The 23,314-nt window shown below is 41.4% G+C and overlaps 1 protein-coding gene across 1 annotated transcript in view; it reads left to right on the top strand.

The window, feature by feature from the left end:
- SPTBN5 (spectrin beta, non-erythrocytic 5) overlaps nt 1-23,314 on the top strand; it is a 151,344-nt gene that overhangs the window by 95,785 nt on the left and 32,245 nt on the right. Inside the window, exons 37-46 of the mRNA XM_056851886.1 lie at nt 2,697-2,852; nt 4,592-4,783; nt 6,630-6,722; nt 10,132-10,250; nt 12,213-12,327; nt 14,024-14,137; nt 18,805-18,929; nt 20,380-20,542; nt 21,710-21,898; nt 23,066-23,143. Of these exons, the coding sequence (XP_056707864.1) occupies nt 2,697-2,852; nt 4,592-4,783; nt 6,630-6,722; nt 10,132-10,250; nt 12,213-12,327; nt 14,024-14,137; nt 18,805-18,929; nt 20,380-20,542; nt 21,710-21,898; nt 23,066-23,143 (1,344 nt within the window). The remainder of the gene's footprint in view (nt 1-2,696; nt 2,853-4,591; nt 4,784-6,629; nt 6,723-10,131; nt 10,251-12,212; nt 12,328-14,023; nt 14,138-18,804; nt 18,930-20,379; nt 20,543-21,709; nt 21,899-23,065; nt 23,144-23,314) is intronic.

Here is a 23,314-nt window from a genome sequence, read left to right as displayed (position 1 = left end):
TTTCGGGGGCCCCCAGTGTGTTTATGCAAGTGATCAATGAGGTTACCGTGGGAATCTGGATTACTGCAAAGAATAAAGATCTGATAATTAACGATTACCTCAAGTTATGGGGTAAGATTAAAACTGATATGATTATATGGTCAAATAAAAAATTGTCATTAATGGGACGTATTTCAACGATTCAAATGAATGTTCTACCAAGGATGCTCTTTTTATTCCAAAATTTGCCAATAATATCACATACTAAATACTTTGATACCTGGAGGAAAGACATTTCAAATTTCATCTGGCAAGGGAAAAAACCAAGGACTGCTTATAAATATTTAGTGGATCTAAAAACTAGAGGAGGTTTAGCACTACCTAACCTTCAACTTTACGCTGAAGCGGTAGCTTTAGTATGGATAAAAGACTGGATGGACTTGTCAAATACACGTTTGCTAGACTTGGAAGGTTATAATAACTTAAGCGGATGGCATGGCTACTTGTGGTATGATAAAATTAAATTACAAGCAACATTCCGTAATCATATAATCAGGTCCTCTTTATTCCGTATTTGGATGAGACATAAACATATTTTGGAACCAGAAACACCAATGTGGATATCGCCTCAAGAAATGTTAACATTGCGCCCACTTAGACCAGATAAATTTATCACCTATCAAGATTTAATTAAATGGGATGGAAAGAAATGCTCACTAAAAGACTTTCAACTTCTTAAGGACGATTTACAATGGCTCCAATACTATCAAATTAAATCAGTTTTTGTACAAGATGTCAAAAAAGGATTTTCTAAAGAAAAATCTTCTTTTCAAGGGATTCTATTAGATAATAATACAAAACTGATTTCTAAAATGTATAATCTCCTTTTAACATTATATTGTGAGCAGGACATGATCAAACCAACTATGATCGATTGGGCTCAAAATGTGGGACATGATATTGCCTTAAATAAATGGGAACGACTATGGTCTAAAGACCTAAAAGGAATAAAAGCACAGTCAGTGCGAGAAAACATTTATAAAATGATGTATAGATGGTATTTAACACCTAAGAAGATTGCAAAGATTTACAAAACAATGTCCCCTATCTGTTGGAAATGTAACAAAGAAATCGGTTCCTTTTATCATATGTGGTGGACCTGTGATAAAGCTAAAGACTTTTGGGACATGATCTACAATGAATTGAGACTAATATTACAAAAAATATACCCAAAACACCAGAAATGATGTTATTGAGTATGATTCCAGACGACTTATTAACACAAAGAACCTTTTTGATTTATGCCACAACAGCTGCGAGACTGCTTTATGCAGCGAAATGGAAAGGGATCGAAACTCCCGAGAAAAAAGACTGGATTGTTAAAATGTTTGAAGTGGCAGAAATGGCAAAACTCACAGCTATTTTAAATGAAGAAAGTGAGGCTCGGTTTTTGGGGGAATGGGAGGCGTGGATGCATTATTGTGAATATGAGTTAAAATTGGGAAAAATGGAAGAATATTTTCTAATCTGATCCAGAGGATTTCTTTGTCTTTTTTATAATGAATAAGTATAATTATATTTACTAACAGATTATGGTTTTCTTTTTGTTAAATGATATTGATAGAGCATCAAGATTAGATTAACTACGACGGGATGAACTTTTTATTAAGAGGCAGATGGAGGTGAGGGGGAAGTCACAGATTTTCCATTTTCTTTTTTATTACTATATGTTATGGAATTATAACAACTTCAAGTTAGAATTGAAATTTTATATTGTTATAGATGTTGTTTATTGCAATGGAAAATTTATAGTATAACACCTAATAAAATTTATACAAAAAAAAAATGCTTCATGTTAATAACCATCTACTCTAAAACCATTCCTGGACCACCCAAAAGCAGCTCAAGAGATTCCAATAGCAGGAGGGTGGGCCAAATGCAGTTCCAAAAACTACTTTATCAGTCCTATGAAATTGTAACCAAGGTATGGCTTAGAAAATGCCCATATTTCTGTGTGTATTTCTCATACACCCTCTAAAATGGCAACAGGAACCTACTGAGCAATGTTCATGAGGCAAGCATAGCCACAAGTGACACTGTATAAATGAGAGAATTGAATAGGTATGCTGGAAAATAAGGCCTATTGGTTACCTATGTAGTTGTGAGATATTATCACACAAAGTTGCTGATGAAGCAGTATTGCTGACTGATTATAGGAACTTTGGCAATGACATGGCATGCAGTACCTCTGACAGCTGAAGGTAGCTTCCTGGCAAATAGTTGCTGTATTTGCTGTTGAATATGGGGGATCACTACAAAAAGTTCTTCTTTCAATCCTCCAAGAGAACTGTAGAGATTAAGAAACAAAGGTTTATCATGGTTAAATGCTTGTCTAACGCTTTCAGTTAGTATATCAAAGTCCTAATTCTCACATATCTTTTTCATGAAGCATTACCAAATCACTTTCATTTTGTGAACAATTCAATTGAATGTACCCTCAGAACAGTTTTTGCAATGCCTTGGTGAATCTTATTATTCTTCAGTTGACTCTGGCATAGTTAATACCAACTGTTGCTATATGCAATCGGCCTTCAGTTGTGTTAGTACTTCTATCATATACACATGTTCTGGGTTATAGGAAAATACTATTTTGGTGGGGTTTGTCTGAGACCAGGAGAATGTGGATAATGCTGACTGTGTTGATTCTTTGGTGGCAGGCAGAAAGCTGGATTGAGGAGCGTATACAAAAGCTGGAGGACTCACCTTTTCAAAGTAGCAGCAGCCTGAGTGACAAAATGAAGCTTCTGCAGAAGCATCAAGTCTTTGAGACTGAGATTGTAGCTCACATGGATCTAATAGCCACTGTTAACATGGTAACCTTGCATGCCTATAATCTTAAATTTCTGAATGGCCCCTCTTCAGGCGTTGGATAAAAAGATAGTTTTCACTTTAATCCTCTTCTGCCTTTCTGCCCAGTGTGTAGATTATGCAAGTGTCTCTGTGAATGCAATTATTGTTATCTGTGCATTAAAACCCTCACAAGTGAGGAGTCTTAGGGAGGGGATCTCATTTCCCCACTCCCTCTTACAATTCTTCTTTGCCTCCCCCTGGCAGTGCCTTCTTTCCCACACATCTCCTTACCTTCCTACCCTTCTTCTGTTTCTTCCCCTGGCAGCCTCTGTCCACACTCACCCGCCGACCTTTTTCTGTTCCCCTTCCCCAACTACAGCTTCATCTTTTTTGCTCTTTCCTCTCCAGCTTTACCTTCCCTTCCTGTTATCATTCTCTTTCTAGTCTGTTTTTCATCTCCTCCATCATGCTGACATTAACCAAAGCTTGGAATCATCAGCAGTGTCAGCTGGAGAGTGCCTAGCAGCTCCCAAAATGGCTGCTGAGATCTCAGAGCATAGCCTCATGAGTAGGGGTGTGCATAAAAAACATTAGGGGTGTTTGGGGATCTGGGTATATCGGAGTGAAAAATATTGGTATTCCTGAATATTCCCAAATTCTAATACTGGTATTGGATTTTTTTCGGACTTTTTTCGGGAATCCGAATGTATTTGGTTGTACTTTGAAGTGGAAGGGAGGAAAGAGAGGGCAATGTGCAGAAGCTCATGGAACCAGTTGCAAGTTGCAGATGCCCAGCGCAGAACCCAGGCACACTCTGACAGTGCAAGACCAGAAGAAGGAGAGTGGCTCCCCACCTTTTTATAATTAGTCACTGGTATTCCCAAAAAGATCCTGAATAAAGCTGATTTTTTTATTTATTTTTTTATTTGCTTTTGGGGGATCAGGATAGCCAGTTAGTTTCAGATTCTCCTATTTGATATTTGGCCAGTAGGGTATTTAACTTGTTTTTAGTTTGTTTTTAACTTGTATTAGGGTTTTTAACATCCCCAATGTATTCTTACATTTCATATCTTTCTGTAAGATAGGGAAAGAAAGGGAATAAAGGAGTGAGTGCATGATAGAAATATACATTTTTTCTTTTTCTTTAGTGTTTGTATGCCAGGGTTTTTACAGTTTGTTCATTTTTGTTGTTAGAGTTTTTAATTTATTTTTTTGTTCAGTGCATTTTTATACAATTTACATGATTTATGGAAAAATGATGTTAGAAATTGCATAAATTTAATGGGAAAATTTAAGATTCTTGGTCTTGAATACTGCAGGGGGAAATAAAAAATGAAGCGGTGATTTTTTTAGTTGAAACCATGGGGCTGCAAAATTAATAGCATCTCTGGTGCCTGTAGGTGTTTGTATACATGTGATCTATTCTGATAAATTCTGTCTAGTCAGTTAATAAGACCCAAAGCAACTTTATGGTGGGAGCAGCTTTAGAGTTACAACATGCAATGAACAGCAGAAAAATGTGTGTTTGAAATGTGAATGAAATTTAAATTAATCGTCTCTTGGAGGGGCTACAAGTTTTCTTTTCAGATGTTGCCCAGTGTCACGAAATATGAAAGCAAGAATTACTCTTACACCCACTATTGGCTGAAGTTGTATCTGGAGCTAGTCTGAGTTCCCTGGAGTTGGGGCTTAGAAATAGCCTGGAAATACTGTATTAGTAGATATCACCCATTTTAATTAATTTCTTCCTAATTACACAAAGGGAGGAGAAGCCTTAGTGTGCCGGAATCATTCTGAATCGGAGGAGATCTGTCACAAGACTCACTTACTTCAAGAACAGTGGTGGAAGCTGCAGCAGGCGGTTGCTGCTCGTGGAAAGATGCTTGAAGAAAGTAGGGATTTCCTGGAATTTTTACAGAAGGTGGACCGTGTAGAGGCCTGGATCAGAGACAAGGTCAGTCAATATCATTGGTCAGTTGTATCCAATGGACTATAGATCAGTGTTGCTGTCGGCCACCTAGCTGTCCAACAACCTGATATGCCATTAGGGCATATGGGACCAAAGCTGCCAGGAGAAGCAGGGCACTGCTATGCCAAGGTGAACTAAAGATTCCAGGGCTCTGGACTCCATCTTGGTGACCTGTGCAAACTTTTGGAGCTGTCAGGCAGAGATGGGTTGTTTGCATTCCTCTAACCTCGAGGTGGAAAAGCTGGAAACAATAGGGAGTAAATGAGCCTCCCTCACATCCTTAATTAAGCACTCTGAGCAGATGCCTGGAACTGATAGCCAGCACCTTAATCCCTTCAGCAGTCCAGGAACTATTCAGCTAACCCTTTGCATATCTAATTTACCCTCCAGCTCCATCTTACTTACAGAATAGACTAAGCCAGCCATCTCCGGTCCACTCCCTTCTATCATGGGAAAACCTCGACAACACTCTCCTATATCTAAAACTCTATACAAAAGTCATTGCTAGGACTTAATCAAGCAAATGAAGGTATTCTTCTATGTTGTCATTACCTGATGCCCTTTCATACTTTAATATCTCAGCCACTGGAGAAGTAATTAAACCTTTTGTCCCTGGCAAATTAAACCTTTTGTCCCATTGTTTTTGCCAGTTGCATCATGCAGCCTAAGGGGTCATTTTTGCTATAAATACTGGCCTTTTCGCTATTCAAATATGTGCATGTGTTTCATGGATATGACACCCACCCCTTACTTGCGTGTAAGGTCCTTTTATTTCCAAGAGACACTGGGCCATTTCTCACTCAGCACTGCTATTATTTGGACGTTGCATTCTTCTGGATAGATAAATATTGCCCTCAACCCCTCATATCCTTGTGTCCACTCCCTCTTCCTTTTTATTTCTTAGGTTCTTGGTTGTATCAGGTGTGTGATTCTGTTTCCGTGTGTGTGTTTCAAATATTTTCAATAAAAACCATAAAACTTAGAAACAACACTTCTTTATTTAAGAGTTTTCCAAGGAGGTTCATTCCTGTAAAAGCTGGTAAAAAGATCCTGTACCCCAACCCTCTCACTAAGCTTAGTCTCCAAATGCTAATTCTTCCATCTTAAAAATGGAGACTGCCTAATTGGGGTAACATTGCTACCCAAAAAACATCTTTTTCATCATGGCTATTTGAAAATACTAATATTATATACAGAGTACTTACTAAATGGAGCTGCAAATTAAAATGTGTGTATTAGAATATCTAAACAAGAGATCATGAGAGGTCTTACCATGATGATATGTCTTCCTGCATCAAGGTTTTGTAACACCTTATAATAGTTTGTCCTGGCTCCACAAGATTTAGAATGAGATGCTGCTGGAACATGGGGCCAGAATTATAGTCCTTGTAGGCTACCATTTAGGGTCCTTGAAAGGGTCGGGAAAACTTGAAAAATAGCAGCTGAACCTCATGTACAAAGTGCTGTATTTATGGGGTTTAGAAAAAGAATAAAAAATAACCTTCTGTTTTTAAACTAAGAGTTCTGGCTTTATTGGCAGAACGTTCACTTTAGACAGCAGAAATTCTATTATTATTCCTTGAATTAATTTCTGAAAATGATAACATTTGCAAGTAAGGTTGTCAGGACATTCCATAACAATAGTGGTGTGCAATGAAGTATGATGTGACATTTTATGAATCAGATAACCATTCCAGGGTCCAAAATGGAAAATCATGTCTTCTTCATCAGGTAAAAGATCTAGGGCTTGGGGTTAGGAATAGGGTTGGGTTGACCCAAACCTGCTCTGTGCAGGTTTGAATATCAGTTTTACTAATTTCCCTTTCTATAGGAAGTGATGATTAATATTGGTGATGTCGGAAATGATTATGAACATTGCCTGCAGCTCTTGAAAAGACTGAATGAGTTTCGAGGAGCATCAGGGGTAAGCATTGTTTTTCTGAGATTAATTTTACTAACTCAGATGGCTGGGCAAATAGTCTCCTACCAAGATTGGGTTCCCAGCTAATAATTGCATATTGAGCTTGTAATAGGAACACTTGTTTGCTTGTCCTATAATACAACAATATTACTTTTCAAAACAGCATAAGTATTTAGTAACGTAGTAACACTTTGGGCAAAGGCAGCATGACCTGACAGCTGCTTGTTTCATCTTTCCCTGCTGTGACATCTCCAGTTGTTCCTCTGTAATGGTGAGTCATCACAGCTGACTCTTCTTATAGCTCAGCAGGCCCTGATAATCTGGGCACCGAGGAGTTTTGTTCGGTTCTGTTTTTTTATGAATGTGTGTGACTAGACACTGTTTTGTGGTAGTGACACGTTAGCTGCCTCGTTGAGTTTTGTTTGTGTTGCAGTCTTAGATAGGTCAGATAGGACAGTAAACTTCACATTCCCATGGGGTGCATGGGCACAAATAAATTCAGGAAAGGGAAATGCATATACAATTTGAAACTGAACGTGTCTGTTGGGAGGGGACATCACCTTTTTTAATTGGTTCTATCATATTTTCCTGGGTTCTCGTTGTTCCATTAATCAGTTTTGTCTAGACTGTACCTATAGTGACAGAAGGATAATCTGCACTGTGTGTGCAAAGACTTCCCCCACCCCAAAATAAATTGACACTGGAAGAGAAATGTGGATTTTTTTTCATGGTGCGTTACTCTCCCCAGAATATACGAGTGAAAAATGCATGTCAGCTCTAGGCAGAATGCCAGCTTTGTTCCATTTCACCACCAGGAAATCATGGAGTTAGGCCAGACAAGATCTCCCTGGCTTCCTCTTCTTGATGCACTCGACAATAGGTTTAATACTTCTTGCAGACTGATAAAGTCCTTGGCACAGAATCAGAAAATAATTAGGGTGAACACAAAATCTTTAATATCATCATATAAAAATTGCTGCTGAATTTTAAATCCATAGTAAGAGAGTTAAGCCTCTATAGCTGAGGACTACTTTGTATGTGAAAATTTTTCCAGATTGGTGTTAGAAGAATAGAAAATATATACCTCCATGTACTCAATAATGTGTGAACATCATGAAAGTGTCTGTTTTATCACTGCAGCTTCCAGATAATATGCATGTCATAAACTGGTTCATGCATGCTATTCACACATTACATGGGGGTATCTATTTTCCTACATGTGACTGTCTCAGTTTTATCCTGCTTTTCTTCCAAAGTGCTCAGGGTAGTAGATATGGTTCTTCCTTCCTCAATTTTATTTTCACGACAACCCGGTGAAATAGAATAGGATAAAGAGAAACAACACGAGGTAGGTCCTGCCTTGAAGAAGCAGATCTTCCAGCCTTGCCTGTCCCCCAGAACCCCTGCAATCCCTGAAAAAGTGATGTTGGGTGACACTTGCATACAAAATTGTACACAGCATTGAGGACTGCAGTAGGGAGGAGAAGCCAGATGAAATTGCCCATCTTCCTCTTCCACTGGTGGAAGAGGTCAGCAGAGCAAGATTTCAATAGTGGAAGAATTTCATTCAATTCTTCTTCCTTGCTGCAGCACCCATGCCATGTGGCATTTTGTCTGTGAGAGTCCCCCCAGCACCATTTTCAGAGTGACAGTTGGACTGGGAGGGGAAATCTGTCTGTACTCTTGGCATCCAATTATATACCTGCCTTTATTCTTGGCATCCAGCTATATACAATTCCATAATTTTTCCTTCTCCTAGGAATGTGATACAGCACAAAATTCAGTATGCAAATTCATAGCCCTCTGCAGATGATACATTGGAGTTCTGTTCACATGGAGGGGACCTCCTTCAGCCATGCATTTCGCAGCATGATTTGTGTGATCATATAGAATGTATTTAAGAAGCACATGTACAGTACAGTGGATATTCCACAGATTAAGAGTCTAGACATCTCCCTCAAATAAAATATAAATGATTTCCCAGCTTAATTTTGGCACCCCTCATGTACCCTATATTCTACTTTTCATGCCTCTACAACATTCTGTTTTGCAATCATCATTCATGTCAATCCCCATTGGCTGCTTGTTAGCCCACTGCTTGTAATAGATATTATTATTCAGGTCATTTGATACTTGATTAGCTGCCCAGTATGAAATGTGAGCCTCGCCTAGCACATACAGTTCCTTCCCCCAACTTCAACAAACAAATGGGATACACAGGAAAGTCATGGAGAGCATGTGTGGTTTGAAAGAACAACAGTTTAGCACTTACATAGTCCTTGTTTTCCAGCTTCAGCTCACAAGTGAGTATCTGGATGATACTCGTAACTTGTAAACAATGCTTGATTCCTTTGTTATGTACACTCTGGCGTATTCTTTCTCAGCTTCATATTCTGGTTCATGAGTGATTTTTTAATGTATAACTGAATATTCAGAATCTTTAGATAAGTGTCTCCTAAATCATGTGAATACTTTGTATAAAATGCTTTGAATCTATTTACTTTTCAAACTTGAACTGAAAAATGAGTAGTGGTATGTCTAGATCATGAAGACAAAGTATGTAAGGAATCAGCACTTTCGTGACAAATCATTTACTTCTCATGCCAATACCTTTTCTCTAGACCCATGATTAATGATTCCTGCTTGTTTTGTGAGCTATTGGCCTTAGTGCAAAGTAAAATATGTGAATACTGAAAAGGAACTGTTTGGTATTCAGAATTTTGTACTATTCAGAATTGGGTACAGGAAAATATGTTCATTAAAATGTAATCTGTATTTTATGAATTGCAAGAAAACATTTACATTTGTTGCCGTCTGTGGATGGAATGTTGTGGGTGGGTTAGATGTTCATTTCCTGCTAGTCAGACATAAACCTGCTGTGATCTCAACCCTTGATAAATGCTGTGTGATACTTGGATTGTTGCCATATTACTAAATGTTAACTACCTGTTTGCTTTTGTATGTTATGTGTTTTCACATTCGTTAGCATATGCAAGAAGGTGATGAAGAAAAAGTAACAAATCTATCAAAGCCTGTTGTTATTACAATGTAATGTTATGTTAATCCAAGTTTGTTACATTTGCTTTCACCACTTAAGCCTGTGCTTAATGAAATGGTAATAGTTTTAAATATAGGAATGCCTGTCACTATTCGTACACACCTTTGTTTGACTTTATAAACTTTCAAAGTACAATACGTCAAAGCAAAAATTATTTTATTTTATTTTACAATGATGGCCTGCAGTGCAGCTTGAGTTGACTTGATTTCTCCTGTTCTCTTTTTCTGCACTTCAGTTTTGTCAAGGTAAAATTAGTGGAGAGGGACAGCCTGTATTTCAGAGATGATGTAGCAGGCATTAGGTAGTTATCTTTCTGTGCAAGTAACCTGTCTCTTTGGGGCGCTGGTCTTCTAGGAAATGACTGTGGATGATGTTCACATTAAAAGCATCAATGATCTTGCTTTGAAATTGGAGCTACAAAACAAGGAAGAAATAAAAACAATATATCAGCGCCGGAAACAGCTCAATGAGAGGTGTGTGAAAAAATCCATATTGGGGTTCTAATGAAGGAAGAAAAGTTCAGTTAGAGTTGCTGAATTACTTTGCCAGATAAGGATGTGTTCTGCTTGTCGACCCAAGAATCAATGTCCTCCAAAATGTCCTGTCATTAACAGCCCTGTTTAGGTCCTGCAGAGTAAGGGCTGTGGCTTTCTGTATAGAGTCAATCCATCTCATGCTGGGTCTTCCTTTTTTCCTGCTGCCTTCAACTTTTCCTAGCATTATTGTCTTTTCCAGTGACTTTTGTCTTCTCATAATGTGACCAAAGTATGATAGCCTCAGTTTATCCTTTTAGCTTCTAGGGAGGGTTCAGGCTTGATATGATCTAGAACCCACTTATTTGTCTTTTTGGCTGTCCACAGTATCCATAAAATTCTCCTTGAACACCACATTTCAAAGGAATTTACTCTCTTCCTGTCGGCTTTCTTCATTGTCCAGCTTGCACACCCATACATAGTAATGGGCATGAATTAACTTGATCTTGATCACCAGTGACACATAATAAAGAATCTTTTCTACCTCCTTCACAGCTGCCCTTCCCAATCTCTTTCTCATTTCTTGGTTGCAGTCTCCCTTTTGGTAGATGATGGAGCCAAAGAACAGAAAATCTTGAACCATTTCAATTTCTTCATCGTCAACCGTAAAGTTGTGTAATTCCCCTGTAGTCATTACTTTTGTCTTTTTGATGTTCAGGTGTAATCCTGCTTTGGCACTTAGTGCTTGAACCTCCAGCAGGAGTCGTTTCAAGTCTTCGCTGTTTTCTGTCAGTGATGTGGTGTCACCTGCTTAACTCAAATTGTTAATGTTCCTTCAGCCAGTTTTTCACTCCTCCGTCTTAATCTAATCAATTTTTTCCTTATGATATATTCTGCATATATGTTGAAGAGATAGGGAGATAAAATACATCCTTGTCTGAGACCTTTGCCAATTGGAAACCATTGTTTCTCCATATTTTGTCCTAACAGTAGCCTCTTGTCCAGAGTATAGGTTGTGCATCAAAACAATCAGATGCTGTGGCATGCCCATTTCTTTTTAAACCAACTATAGCTTTTCATGATCTACACAGTCAAAAGCTTTACTGTACTCTATGAAACACATGCTGATTTTCTTCTGAAATTCTCTTGTATGCTCCAGTAACCAATGTAAATTTGCAATATGATCTCTAGTGCCTCTTCTTTTTCTGAATCCAGCTTGACCATCTGGCATTTCTCATTCCATATATGCTAACAGTCTTTGTTGTTAAGATTTTCAGCATTACTTTATTCACATGGGATATGTGATTGTCCAATAGTCGCTGCCGTCTTTGACGTTTCCTTTTTTCTGAATTGGAATGTAAATTGACCATTTCCAGTCTGTGGGCCATTATTTTGTTTTCCATATTTGTTGGCATATTTTTGTCAAAATGTTGATGGGCTCCATTTCTGTGGCTTAGAATAGCTCTATTGATATCCCATCTACTCCTGGTGATTTGTTTCTCCCAATTCACTTTCTAAAGCTGTAAGTTTTTCTTCAAAAGAAATCAATTAGCTAGATTAGCACCCTACAGTTAGTTGAATGACAACATGCAAGATATACATCTCTGCCTTCTATTAACTATAAATCCATAAAGGAATCAGAAATCTAAATGCTGGTATTTGAAATCAACCAGGGCCCAAACATCGGGGGGGGGCATGTACACTTTACCAGGATTCTTAAGGGGAAGGCCAGCCTTGGCTGCAAGTCCATTACTTATGGAATGATCTATTTATGTCATTTCCAAAATTAAACAGAATGTTTACTCATGAGATTATATGTATGGGATGAGTTTGTGTATGGGAGAGCCCATATTGCAAATTTGTACTAAGTCTAGAGAAATGACACTTATGCCATAAAATGAACAACTACAACTGCATCTTGAATAGCCTAATTGGTTTTTTAAAATGTCATTTGAATAATAGGTGGAAGAATTTCCATGGTGAGCTGAAGGCATACAGGAAGAAGTTGGAAGGAGCTCTAGAGATGCATGCCTTGATCAGAGAAACTGGTGACATAACAGAGAGAATCATTGAGAAGGTGATCTCTTATTATAGAGTCCCCATTATTCTTCATAAGTTTCCAAAAGTGGATAAAGGTCTAATAAAAGGAGAAATAAATGGAGAATGCAAGGACATTTATAGAATACAAGCAAAAGAGAAATGGAGGGGAGAACCCTCTGTAATGCCATCAGGCATTCCGCTGTCTCCTTTATGTTTGGGAGTATCTACAAAACAGTCAAGAGTATAGAAACAAGTGGCTTGTATCTTGCTACTCCACTCAGCACTGTTTGAAGTCTTCCTCCAACCTGAGGAATCATCCTTTAACAGAAGTAGCTGTTGGGCCAGAGGAGGAGCCACTTTGTTAGAGGAAGTCTCCTTTGGCTTCAGACTTGGCTGAGCAGTAGGATATAAGGTAAAGGTAAAGGTCCCCTGTGCAAGCACCGGGTCATTCCTGACCCATGGGGTGACGACGTCACAACCTGACGTTTCCAAGGCAGACTTTGTTTACGGGGTGGTTTGCCAGTGCCTTCCCCAGTCATCTTCCCTTTACCTCCAGCAAGCTGGGTACTCATTTTACCGACCTCAGAAGGATGGAAGGCTGAGTCAACCTTGAGCCGGCTACCTGATTCCGTTGGGATCAAACTCAGGTCATGAGCAGAGCTTTGGACTGCAGTACTGCAGCTTAACACTCTGCGCCACGGGGCTCCTCTGAGCAGTAGGATACAAACTAGTAAAAGAGGTGAACATGGTTGTATTTTATATGTTTGGTGTATTTGTAATTTTTTTAAAAAAAATAGATCACTAATCATCTTAAAGTTTTTTTATCAAGTGCCAGTAAAAAGAATCACTGGCTTTCAAGTTTCTGTTAATTAATGCTACAATCCAGTTTAATGAGCAATCTTTAGCAATAGAGTGGCTTGAGGCTGGTTGTGGGGTGTACATTCAGATATTTCCAAACTGAAACAGTGCCCAAAATTTAGTGTTATGGGGAGGAGGATTTCTTTTTCCGAATTTCACTTTTTTAAATATAAACATTGATTACGCTTATTCTCTTTTTTCCCCTCTTATAAAAGAGAGCTTTTTCTTGTATTTCTCTTTGTAGAGAAATCAATGAACTCTTCTGTAACTTTCGCCCTTGCAGTTGTTTTGTGTTACTGTATCAGGAGGATAGGAAGGTTTGGGGAAACATTACCTGCCTCTGAGCATCTAAACAGGGAAATCCTGTTAAACTTTCCTTCCTGCCCCTCCTCTCTTTGAACTTCTCTTTGATCAAAATAGAATTGATTAGAAATTGATTCCGAATGCCTAAAAAGAGGGAAATAAATGAATTGTGGGAATTTCAGGAGAAATTAGGTAAAGAGGAATGAGGGTAATCTCTTAACAACATTACTGAAATCCGCTGTTTAATTTTGGGTCATAAATTCCTGATTCCAAACTAAAGAGAGAATTTTGTTTCAGAAATATCCGAACGCACACTCCTTGGTGATTAGAGGAGGCGGCTTGGATTTTGGTCCCTAAATTACCAGGTTCAGATAATCCTAAATTTTGTTGAAATGCAAAATCTTCTTTAATGCTTTAAATTATATTTGTTTCATTACAGTTACAAGTATATGTAATGTGATTCAAAATCAGTTTAAGATAACAGCATCAAAAGGATCTTTAAAAAAGAGACTGAAACTGTTGTTTAAAAAGACTAAGTTGTAATCTTTATATTTTTACCTTACTTCTTTAAGAGTGCACTGATACAATCACTGGACTATGGGAAAAATGTGGAAAGTGTAGAAAACCTAATTCGGAAACATGAAGAAATAGAGCGAGATATCGGCATCATTCAATCCAATATGGAGGTAAAAGATGAAAAGTCATTAGAACTTGGGACATGAATGCTAATTACTATGGCCATAGTCTACTGCAAGTTTCTCCTGGCTAGGCATTGACCTAGGGTTGCCAACCTCCAGGTAATAGCTGGTAATCTCCTGCTATTACAACTGATTAATAGCTGGTAATCTCCTGCTATTAATCTCCTGCTATTACAACAGCCAATAGAGATCAGTTCACCTGGAGAAAATGGCCGCTTTGGCAATTGGACTCTATGACATTGAAGTCCCTCCCCTCCCCAAACCCCACCCTCTTCAGACTGCACCCCAAAAACCTCCCGTTGGTTGCCAACAGGGACCTGGCAACCCTTCATTGACCTGAAACCAATGCTCTAATTCCACTTATTGCTTATGATTTTCAAGTGGATCATTACTGCTTGCAGTCAGACTTTGGCTCCAGTTTAATGACTCTGTAGTGATTCACAATAGAAAGGATGGTACTAAAGCCAATAAAACACTGTAAGACATATTTTCCTTTGAAGTACCACATGCTTTAAGAAAAAAGATTGGACTTAGAATTTTCTGAAACTAACAAAGGCGATTATATTATTGTACTAATGTCCAGACCAGTATTAATGATGTCATTTCCCTTTCAAGGCACAGTTATTTTTCCTATTTTTTATTATATTTTAAAGCCTTCCTTCCCCCAAAGGGCTCAGGATGGCACAAACAATTCCATCTCTTTCCTTTCTCTGCACATCAACTGCTGGTGATATATGTTAGGTTCATAGAGAGCGAATGGCCCAAGATTGCCCCATGAACTTCTTGGCTGTGCGGGGATGTGGACCTGGATCCCACCAGTCCTAGTCCATCCCTTCAGCCCCCAAACTACATGGGCTTCCCTTAGTTTTGTGCTCAGGGTATAACACTCTGAATCAGTACCCAAACCTTATCATTCGCTAGTAATGCAGCTGAAAGAGCCCATAAGAATGCTCAGAAAGCAAAAGAGAGAGAGAGAGAACAACAACAAAACAACAACAACAACTGTGTACTAGTCAATAATAACAAGTTCCGGATTCTGTTTCAGGATGTTGCACAATGTAAGTAGAATATAATGCATAGGGTTGCCAACCTCCAGGTACTAGCTGAAGATCTCCTGCTATTACAACTGATCTCCAGCCAACAGAGATCAGTTCCCCTGGAGAAAATGGCTGCTTTGGCAATTGGACTCTATGGCATTGAAGCCCCTCCCCTCCCCAAACCCTCCCCTCCTCAGGCTCCGCCCCAAAAACGTTCCGCCGATGGCAAAGAAGGACCTGGCAACCCTAATAATGCATTAGGGCAGAACTACATGTTACATGTCCATGACCTTTAAAATGACACCTTTTTTTGTTTATAATTGCAGCTGCAGTTCTCAAGGGGAGACTGGTGAGGGAAGGGATTGTTATCCTTTCCCCTTGTGTCCTTTCCTCCCCTAAAGTCAGCAATTCCAAACTGTTTTTATCCCACTGGGGGGAGGGGAATTGTCAGCAAGGGCTCGTGGGAAATTTCTCTTCAGTTTGGGAAGAGGGGCGAAGGCCGGAGGTAGTGTACTTCCACTTCAAAGCCTTCCTATTGTAAATCAACTATCTGTTCTCAAGGTGTCAATTCTGCCAGAATCCTGGCACCTCTTGAGGCTTGAAAGAAACCTGATGTTTTGCATTTCAAAGATTACGTGTAAACAATTCTAGTGTGTGTTCTCTATATAGTTAGCCTGTATCCTCCCCATCGGCATTCTGACCTTAAGTTGTATAGACCTTTTGACCTGTTTGCTTTTCTTAATAAAACTCTTTAAACTCTTTGCAACGTCTGGAGTAGAGTTTACTATTGCTGATATGCAACGAGGTACTGAAGTCTGACAGTAGGTCAGAATCCCCTTAGCCTTCTTTTTTATTTTTGTATTAGTAAATAGTTAGTACTAGTATGTCTGCGCAATCCACACACTCGCTCAAAACGGGGGAAGACCTCCGTCAGAGCGACGAACGGGGGGTAACCTCCCTTATTGATTTTAACCTGGAAACAGCGACCCCGGAGCAGCGCCCGGCTGGGCTCGCCGATTTTTCTGAGGTGCCGACGTTGACCTCCTTGCCTACGCAAGTCGAGCAACGACGGAGAATCGGGACCAACGAACGGGCACCATCTGAACCATGGGGCGGATTTTACCGGGGACCGCTAACTGCTTGGTATGGAGAAGGGGGAGAGCGAAACCGGGAGGCCGTTCCTGGTAAAGGGGTGGAGGGACCCTTGATCACCCACACTCCGGTCACCCCAGTCACCATCGCCATGGAGGAAGTTGCCCTGCTATGTGGACAGAACCAGATGTTGGCTCTACAGAACCGGGACATGCAGGCGCAGCTGGATGCTCTGTGGAAGGACTTGGCTGCAGTTTTGGGGGCAGTGAGGGAGCTTGGACAGCCCTCACAACAACCCCGAGCCACCGCGGAACCACCCATCAATAGAGAGGCACCCTCACCCAGGCACCCTACCGCCAGAGATCTGAAAGTGTCCTTTGACGGATCCAGCACTCAGCTACCCCACTTTCTACTCCAAGTGTCCGGGTTCATGAAGGATCAAGGGGAAACCTTTCCTTCGGAAGAAGCCCGGGTCAGATACATGACCAGCCTACTGAAGAAGGAGGTGGTGGAATGGGCAGTAACGGCAACAGAGACTATGCCCAGGGTCTTGAAATCCCTACCAGAATTTGTGTCTGCGTTGCGGTGCCATTTTGAGGATCCCTACAATGGGGAGAAGGCAAAGATTGCCATGCGTTGTTTGAAGCAGGGGACCCGCTCTGTAAGTGAGTATGCTCAGAATTTTCTATCCCTATCCTGCAAGATAAGGGAATGGAGTGAGGCCACCAAGGTCCAGCACTTCCGCGAAGGACTGCATTGGGAAGTGCTGGGCGGCTGTTTAACCCTGGGAGATCCAGAGTCAGTAGAGGACTGGATTAAACTGGTGGCCTTGATGGAGAATCGTAAGCTAACCCTCCAGTTTTCCAAGGATCGCCCGTCAAAGGTACCCCCCGCGGCTCCCGCCAAGGGAGACAATACAATGGAACCGCGGTGAGATGGAAGGAACCGCAGGGGCTTCAGCCTGGAAAAGGCGTGCTGTTTCAAGGAAGGAGCATGTCTCCAGTGCGGGAAGATGGGCCATTTCGCGGTGAAATGCACCAGCTCACCGGCGGAGTTGTCAGGCATCCGAGCACCCCGGGAGTGGGAGACCACCCCAATGGGGACCCTGGATCGGAGAAGAGCAGAGGGGACTGCCAGCCGGCACGGGACAGCAGCCCTGCATGGGGGAACGACATATGATCCGAGCAGCCTTAGCCCTCGGGATCGCTCCAGAGATTCCTCACCGGCAAAAAATGAGGACGGCCTTCTGTGAGAGAGCCGACATGGAGGGCACCCTCAGAAGAAATCAAACCGGCTCCGAGTAGGGTGAGAGACCAGGGAGAAACGCTGCTGCTACCTGTTGTATTGTGGAATCCCCACGGAGGGGAACCTGTGGCTGTAGTTGCTATCCTGGACTCGGGGTGTTCCCGGACCTTGATTGATCAGGCTGTGGTGGAACGCCTGAGGGTCGGGACTCGAGAACTGGACCAGCCCTTGAATTTCCATCAAATGGATGGGAGTGATCTGCGGGGGCCCCCGGAGTATAGTGACTTTGTGGATGTGTTTGAAGGGACGGACTGTGACTTATTACCTCCTCATCGCACAACGGACTGTGCTATAGAACTGCTTAAGGACATCAAGCCATCCAAAGCCCAAGTTTACCCCATGAGCCCCCAAGAGAAAGCGGTGCCGCAAGAATTCCTTGACAAGAACTTGGCGCGGGGGTTCATACGGCCGTCCAAAGCCGCTTTATCTTCTCCCTGCTTCTTTGTGAAGAAAAAGGGGACCTCTGATCTCAGACTGTGTGTAGACTATAGGGGGCTTAACGCAATTACTGAGACTAACGCATATCCCATTCCCTTAATCCCAGACCTCCTGAGTGCTCTCCAGGAGGGCTGTGTATTCTGTCCCATTGACCAAAGAAGCTTGTCTGGTGGATACACAAGAGAGGGTGTTTTTCAGTGACAGCCCCATGCATCAGTGGCAGCCCCAGGGAGGTGAGCCTGCCCCCCTCACTTTTAATCTTTAGGAGGCAGTTGAAGATGGTTTTATTTAGGACTGCATATGGTTAAGCTGTCAAAGATAGGACATTTTGGAGGACTTTGATTCATAGGGTCGCCATGAGTCGGAAGTGACTTGATGGCACTTAACACACACACACACATGATTAAATTTAGTAGCAGTCCTGTGTAGTGATTTTAAACGCTGGGTATCTGTTTTGTATTTTATTTGATGTGTTTTATCTACGTTTGTAAGCCGCCTTGAACTTTGTAAGGAAGAGTGGTGGCTAATAAACATTTTAAATAAGTAAATTTTCAAACGCTGAAAAATTGCTCATCCAGTTGCAGAAATGTTAGCGTTCAATTGCATGTAATAGATATATGCACAAGATGGAACAGGTTGTCACTTTGCAAAAATCTGTTATGTAGACATGGAGGTTTGTTTTGCGATTACGTGAGCTGCTGTTTCTATACTCTGAAATGTGCCCAAACCATAATGCCTGTTTCTAAGCTTATAACTATGTGGATGTTCATGTGTTCCTTTCAGTCCCTGGAGCAGGAATCATTCCCACTTGGTAAGAGGAATCCATCCTCTATAAGTGAAAAACTGACTATGAAGCAAAAGGAGATGAAAAATCATTGGCTACGACTCCAGGGCCAGGTCATGCAAAGGTAAACATATTTGCAAGGCCGCCATCTTAAATAAATTCCCCAATAGACTCAGACTTCCTTGTTGTAAAACTCTGCTCACATTAGTAGTATCTTTATTCAAAAATTTAGAAAGCTTTTATCCCACTTTGCCATTAAATAATACACTAAGAAGCTTATAATAAAAATACAAAATATAGCTTTAATTAAGACTTCAAATAAAATCCAAGCCAAAATATGATCCAATTATATGTCTGCAGAAAGCAAAACAGAATCTAAATCTTCCAGAATAAAAATGTCTTCATTTTTTTCTGGAAGGCCTGTAAACATGCAAACAGACATGCCTCCTGAGGGAAGGAGTTCCACAGCCTAGGGGTAGCAGCCAGGAAGTCATTCCCAAGGCCTGTCACTCCAAACTCTGAAAGGAGTTTCTCACAATAAGGTCCCTTCAACACAATTTCAAAACCTGAGCATGTTAGTATGAGCAGAGGCAATCTTTCAGGTACTTTGGACCCAAGCCATGAATGGCTTCAAAGGTTGATGCTATTGCCTTGAATTCAGCCCACACACAAATAATGCTGGTACTCTGAGATCTTTTAGTCAGATTACTGTAGTCATCCATTGTAGTGTTTGCTGTTAGATGTGGAGAGAGCTGGGAAATATTAGCCAGTGTGATTAGAAAATTGTAGTGTTGAAGGTGAATAAGCATAGCCTGTGTGAATAGCCTTGGAGAAGCCCATTCTTGAAGTGGGGGACTCCTTTGGAGCCTGCATGATCCCATGCCAGCGTAGTTGCCACCTTATCACAGAATAAGGTGGCATCTATGCTGGGCCTGGGGCCAACTAAGCCAGCATCTGAGTGCGACCGGGCACTGTCGCCAGTGCAGCCACGCCAGCTGTTCCCTGGGCGTTCCCGGTGATGGAGCTGCCTTTAGTCAGCTTCCACAGCCCTTTCGTCCCATTGAGCAGTGGCAGGGCTGTGCCACCTTTTTTGGTGGTGCAACTGTGCTGTTTTCAATGGGGCATTTCCCCTTTTTTAATTTTTAAAAATGCTTTTCCCCCCTCTGTGGATCTACACCCCCTTTCAGAATTGCGCTCTTAGGGTTCCCCTTATTTTTCTTTTCTTTTTTTTATTCAGTTGGTGACAAATGCTCTCAAGCAGTTAAGTTAACGTTTAGAATAACTTATCATATTCCAGCTAAACTGGAGACCAGCTGTTCTGGGTCCAGCCACAGCAGCAGCAGACCCCGGGAGGAACTCTGGGCCCGGATACAGTGGTGGCAGACGCCAGGAGGCGCTCTGGTCTCAGAGGGGCTCCGAGAGACTGCTGCTGTTGCTGCAGCCGGTTCAAAGTTAGGTGGGGCCTTGAGCCGTTCTGTGCTTAGTAATGGGGGGAAAGATGGGATCCCCCAAAAAATTCCGTGCCCCCTTCACTTGTAATATCTATAATAATGGTGCTGTTGTTTGTATGACAGGAGGGAGAAACTGGCAGCCTCTTTTCAATTGCAGAAGTTTAACTCTGAGATGAAGGAATTTCTGGACTGGATTCAAGGAATCAGAAGATCCATGGAAGGTGGGAGTCTTCCTAAAAGTTCAGCCGAAGCAGAAAGTATGCTCGAAGAGCACAACGAACTAAAGGCAAGTATGAATAAAATAGACCGGTGAGAGTCATCCTGATCTTGGAATACATCCCATGGAATAAATCCCACGACCCTCACTTAGGGTGCAATCCTACACATGAAGCCAGCTAGGTGACCTTGGTCTAGTCACAGCTCTCTCAGCCCCACCTACCTCATAGGGTGTCTGTTATGGGGAGGGGAGGGCAAGGTAATTGTAAGCTGGTCTGATTCTTCCTTAACTGATAGAGAAAGTTGGCATATAAAAACCAACTCTTCTTCTTCTTGTACAGAAATTTTGGATGTCTTTGTTTAGATGGCCTGCATACCAGAGAGCCAGTATGGTCTAGTGTTTAGAATGGCAGAATGGGGAGATCTGGATTCAAAATCTCGCTTGACTTGAAGTTCACTGGGTAACCTTGGGCCATTCACCCACTCCCAGCCTAACCTACCTCACAGGATTGTTGGAAGAATAAAATGGAAGAGGGCCACCCTGAGCTTCTTGGAGGAAGGACGGGATAAAATTGTACTGACTAAATGAAATTTAGTTAACTTTAATATCAATAATACAATGGACAAGCACTGATTATAATACAATTGTCTGGAATGTGTTTTTAAATAAAATAGGAAGTTGAAATCTTAGAGCAAAAACCAGATGTCCGCTGGGCTTTCTTAACAGAGCAAATAATGGTCATGTAAATGACACAGGAGAGAAAGCTGCCCTCCTTGCACACCAAAGCCCTGATCCAATTTGGCCCCCTGTGCACTTGAATGTTATGTTTACAAAATTGTTGGGAGCTCCATACACAGAAATCCCGGCACACATCAGGAGTGGCCCTCAGGGAACCCTATTTGCTCTGCAGTTAACATACTCTGTATTGTTTTAAAAAGTAATTGATATTTGAGACCACTGAGATTTATTGCTAACATTTCCCAAGCAAATCCCAGTTTCAGCTTGGAAATTACCCAGCCTTTTGCTAGAATAAGAGTGGATAATCATTTGTTCTCCATATTTATTTGTTCCCCCTGAGTTTTCTGTGCTGTTCCAGTGACACAGCCCAAGGACTAATGGCTTTCCATGTAGACATTAGTATTGGAAGGTTGCTCTGTACAGTCTCTAAAGACTTGTACCCTGGATAGCTGGTTCTGCATGAACGTTTGGACATCAACTTCTCCCACCGTGTTCTAGGCAGAGATTGAAGCACGAGGAGAAAGGTTGACTTCATTAACCAACTACGGTGATGAACTCGCCAACTCTGGACATTATGCATCCCCTGAGATCCACCATTCCCTCATCGGACTACAAGAGGCCTTGACTGAAATGATCCAGGTCTGGCAAGAACACAATCTAAAACTGATTCAAGCCAAGGACTTACAGGTAGGTGAAGAAGTGGTCTGTGGCAGTCAATTAGGAGCAGCGCCAGCTCGATACAGAAGCGCCTTAAGCAATGGTTTCTGCCTGAGGGATGGAGGCAGTGGCACTTCTAGAGTTATGCCATGAAGTGCTGTTCCTAATCAAAATGGGAGGAAGAATACAATGAAAGATAATTGCATCACTTGGTTGCTTTGTTTTTGTTCTCCAAAAGAACCTTCACCTTAAAGGAAAACTTGTGTGTGGGCAGGAGGCTGCAAAGTGAGTTGTGAATGACTCACACTGCTTCCTCCTTTAGAATGTAGCCATACTGGTCCCTCTTACATAATATAATAATTGTGAGCTGTCAAGTTGCAACCACTCATGGGGACCGCATCCACAGGGTGTTCAAGGCAAGAGAAGAGCAGAGGAGGTTTGCCATTGTGTTCCCCTGCATAGCAACCCCAGTCTTTTTTTTGTAGTCTCTCATCCAAGTACTCACCAGGGCCAAACCTGCTTAGTTTCCTGACTCTTGACGAGATAGGCTCTTCAGGGCTGTTCAGGCTGCTTTCTCTTCCATAGTGAGGCAGTTTTCTCCAGCCCAAACTTTGTAGCTAGATCCCCATCTAGAGATGGCATAACCTCCCTTCACCCCAACTTATTTCAGAAATGAACGAAAGAAAATGGAACTGTTAATTATAAAAGCTTCCCTTCTCCCTTCCTCCTCCCCCTCACCATCCACACTGACTGTGCTGCTGTGGCTGCTTGACTAGGCTGGTAGTGGTTGCTGGCCAGGCAGTTTGGCAGCTAGCCAATAAGCTCACTGATGAGTGAGATGGAGGGAAAAGAGCATCTCTATCTACTGCTCCAGGGAGCCAACAAGATGGTTAACAGCGATGGAGAACATGGCTTCGATTCCCCGCTTATTCCTTCCCTCTGCATAGCACCCCCAGTCTTCCTTGGTAGTCTTCCATTCAAGTACTGACCCAAGCTATGACAAGATCAGGCTAGTCTGGGCTATTAGGGCTGCTACAAATCATATTTACTTGCAAGTTGGGCCAAACAAATTTTGCAAACACTTGTCAGGGATGTGCTAGGCTGATCCTGCATTGAGCAGGGGGTTGAACTAGGTGGCCTGTATGGCCCCTTCCAACTCTGTGATTCTATGTCTGATTTTTTCTCTCTCCTTCACAGAAATTCTATGGCTATGTGAAAGAGAATGAAAGCTGGCTGAGCAGCAAAGAGGCCTTTCTAGCAAACAAGGATTTTGGGGTAAGTAAAATGGGCTGATGTCTATTTAGCCAAAGGAAAAAGAAGTTTTCCCCATATGAACCTAGTGTCTCTTTCAAAGTAGACATCTGTGATTTTCTTAAAGTTTTATAATGAATGGCTAAAAATGGTCTTAGGTACTTATATAGTTAGTCAGTTTTAATTAGGGATGCC

Source organism: Euleptes europaea, chromosome 6 (genome assembly GCF_029931775.1).
Source record: "Euleptes europaea isolate rEulEur1 chromosome 6, rEulEur1.hap1, whole genome shotgun sequence".
Lineage (NCBI taxonomy): Eukaryota > Metazoa > Chordata > Lepidosauria > Squamata > Sphaerodactylidae > Euleptes > Euleptes europaea.
Note: the sequence above shows the minus strand (reverse complement) of the source record. Positions and strands in the feature narration are given on the sequence as shown.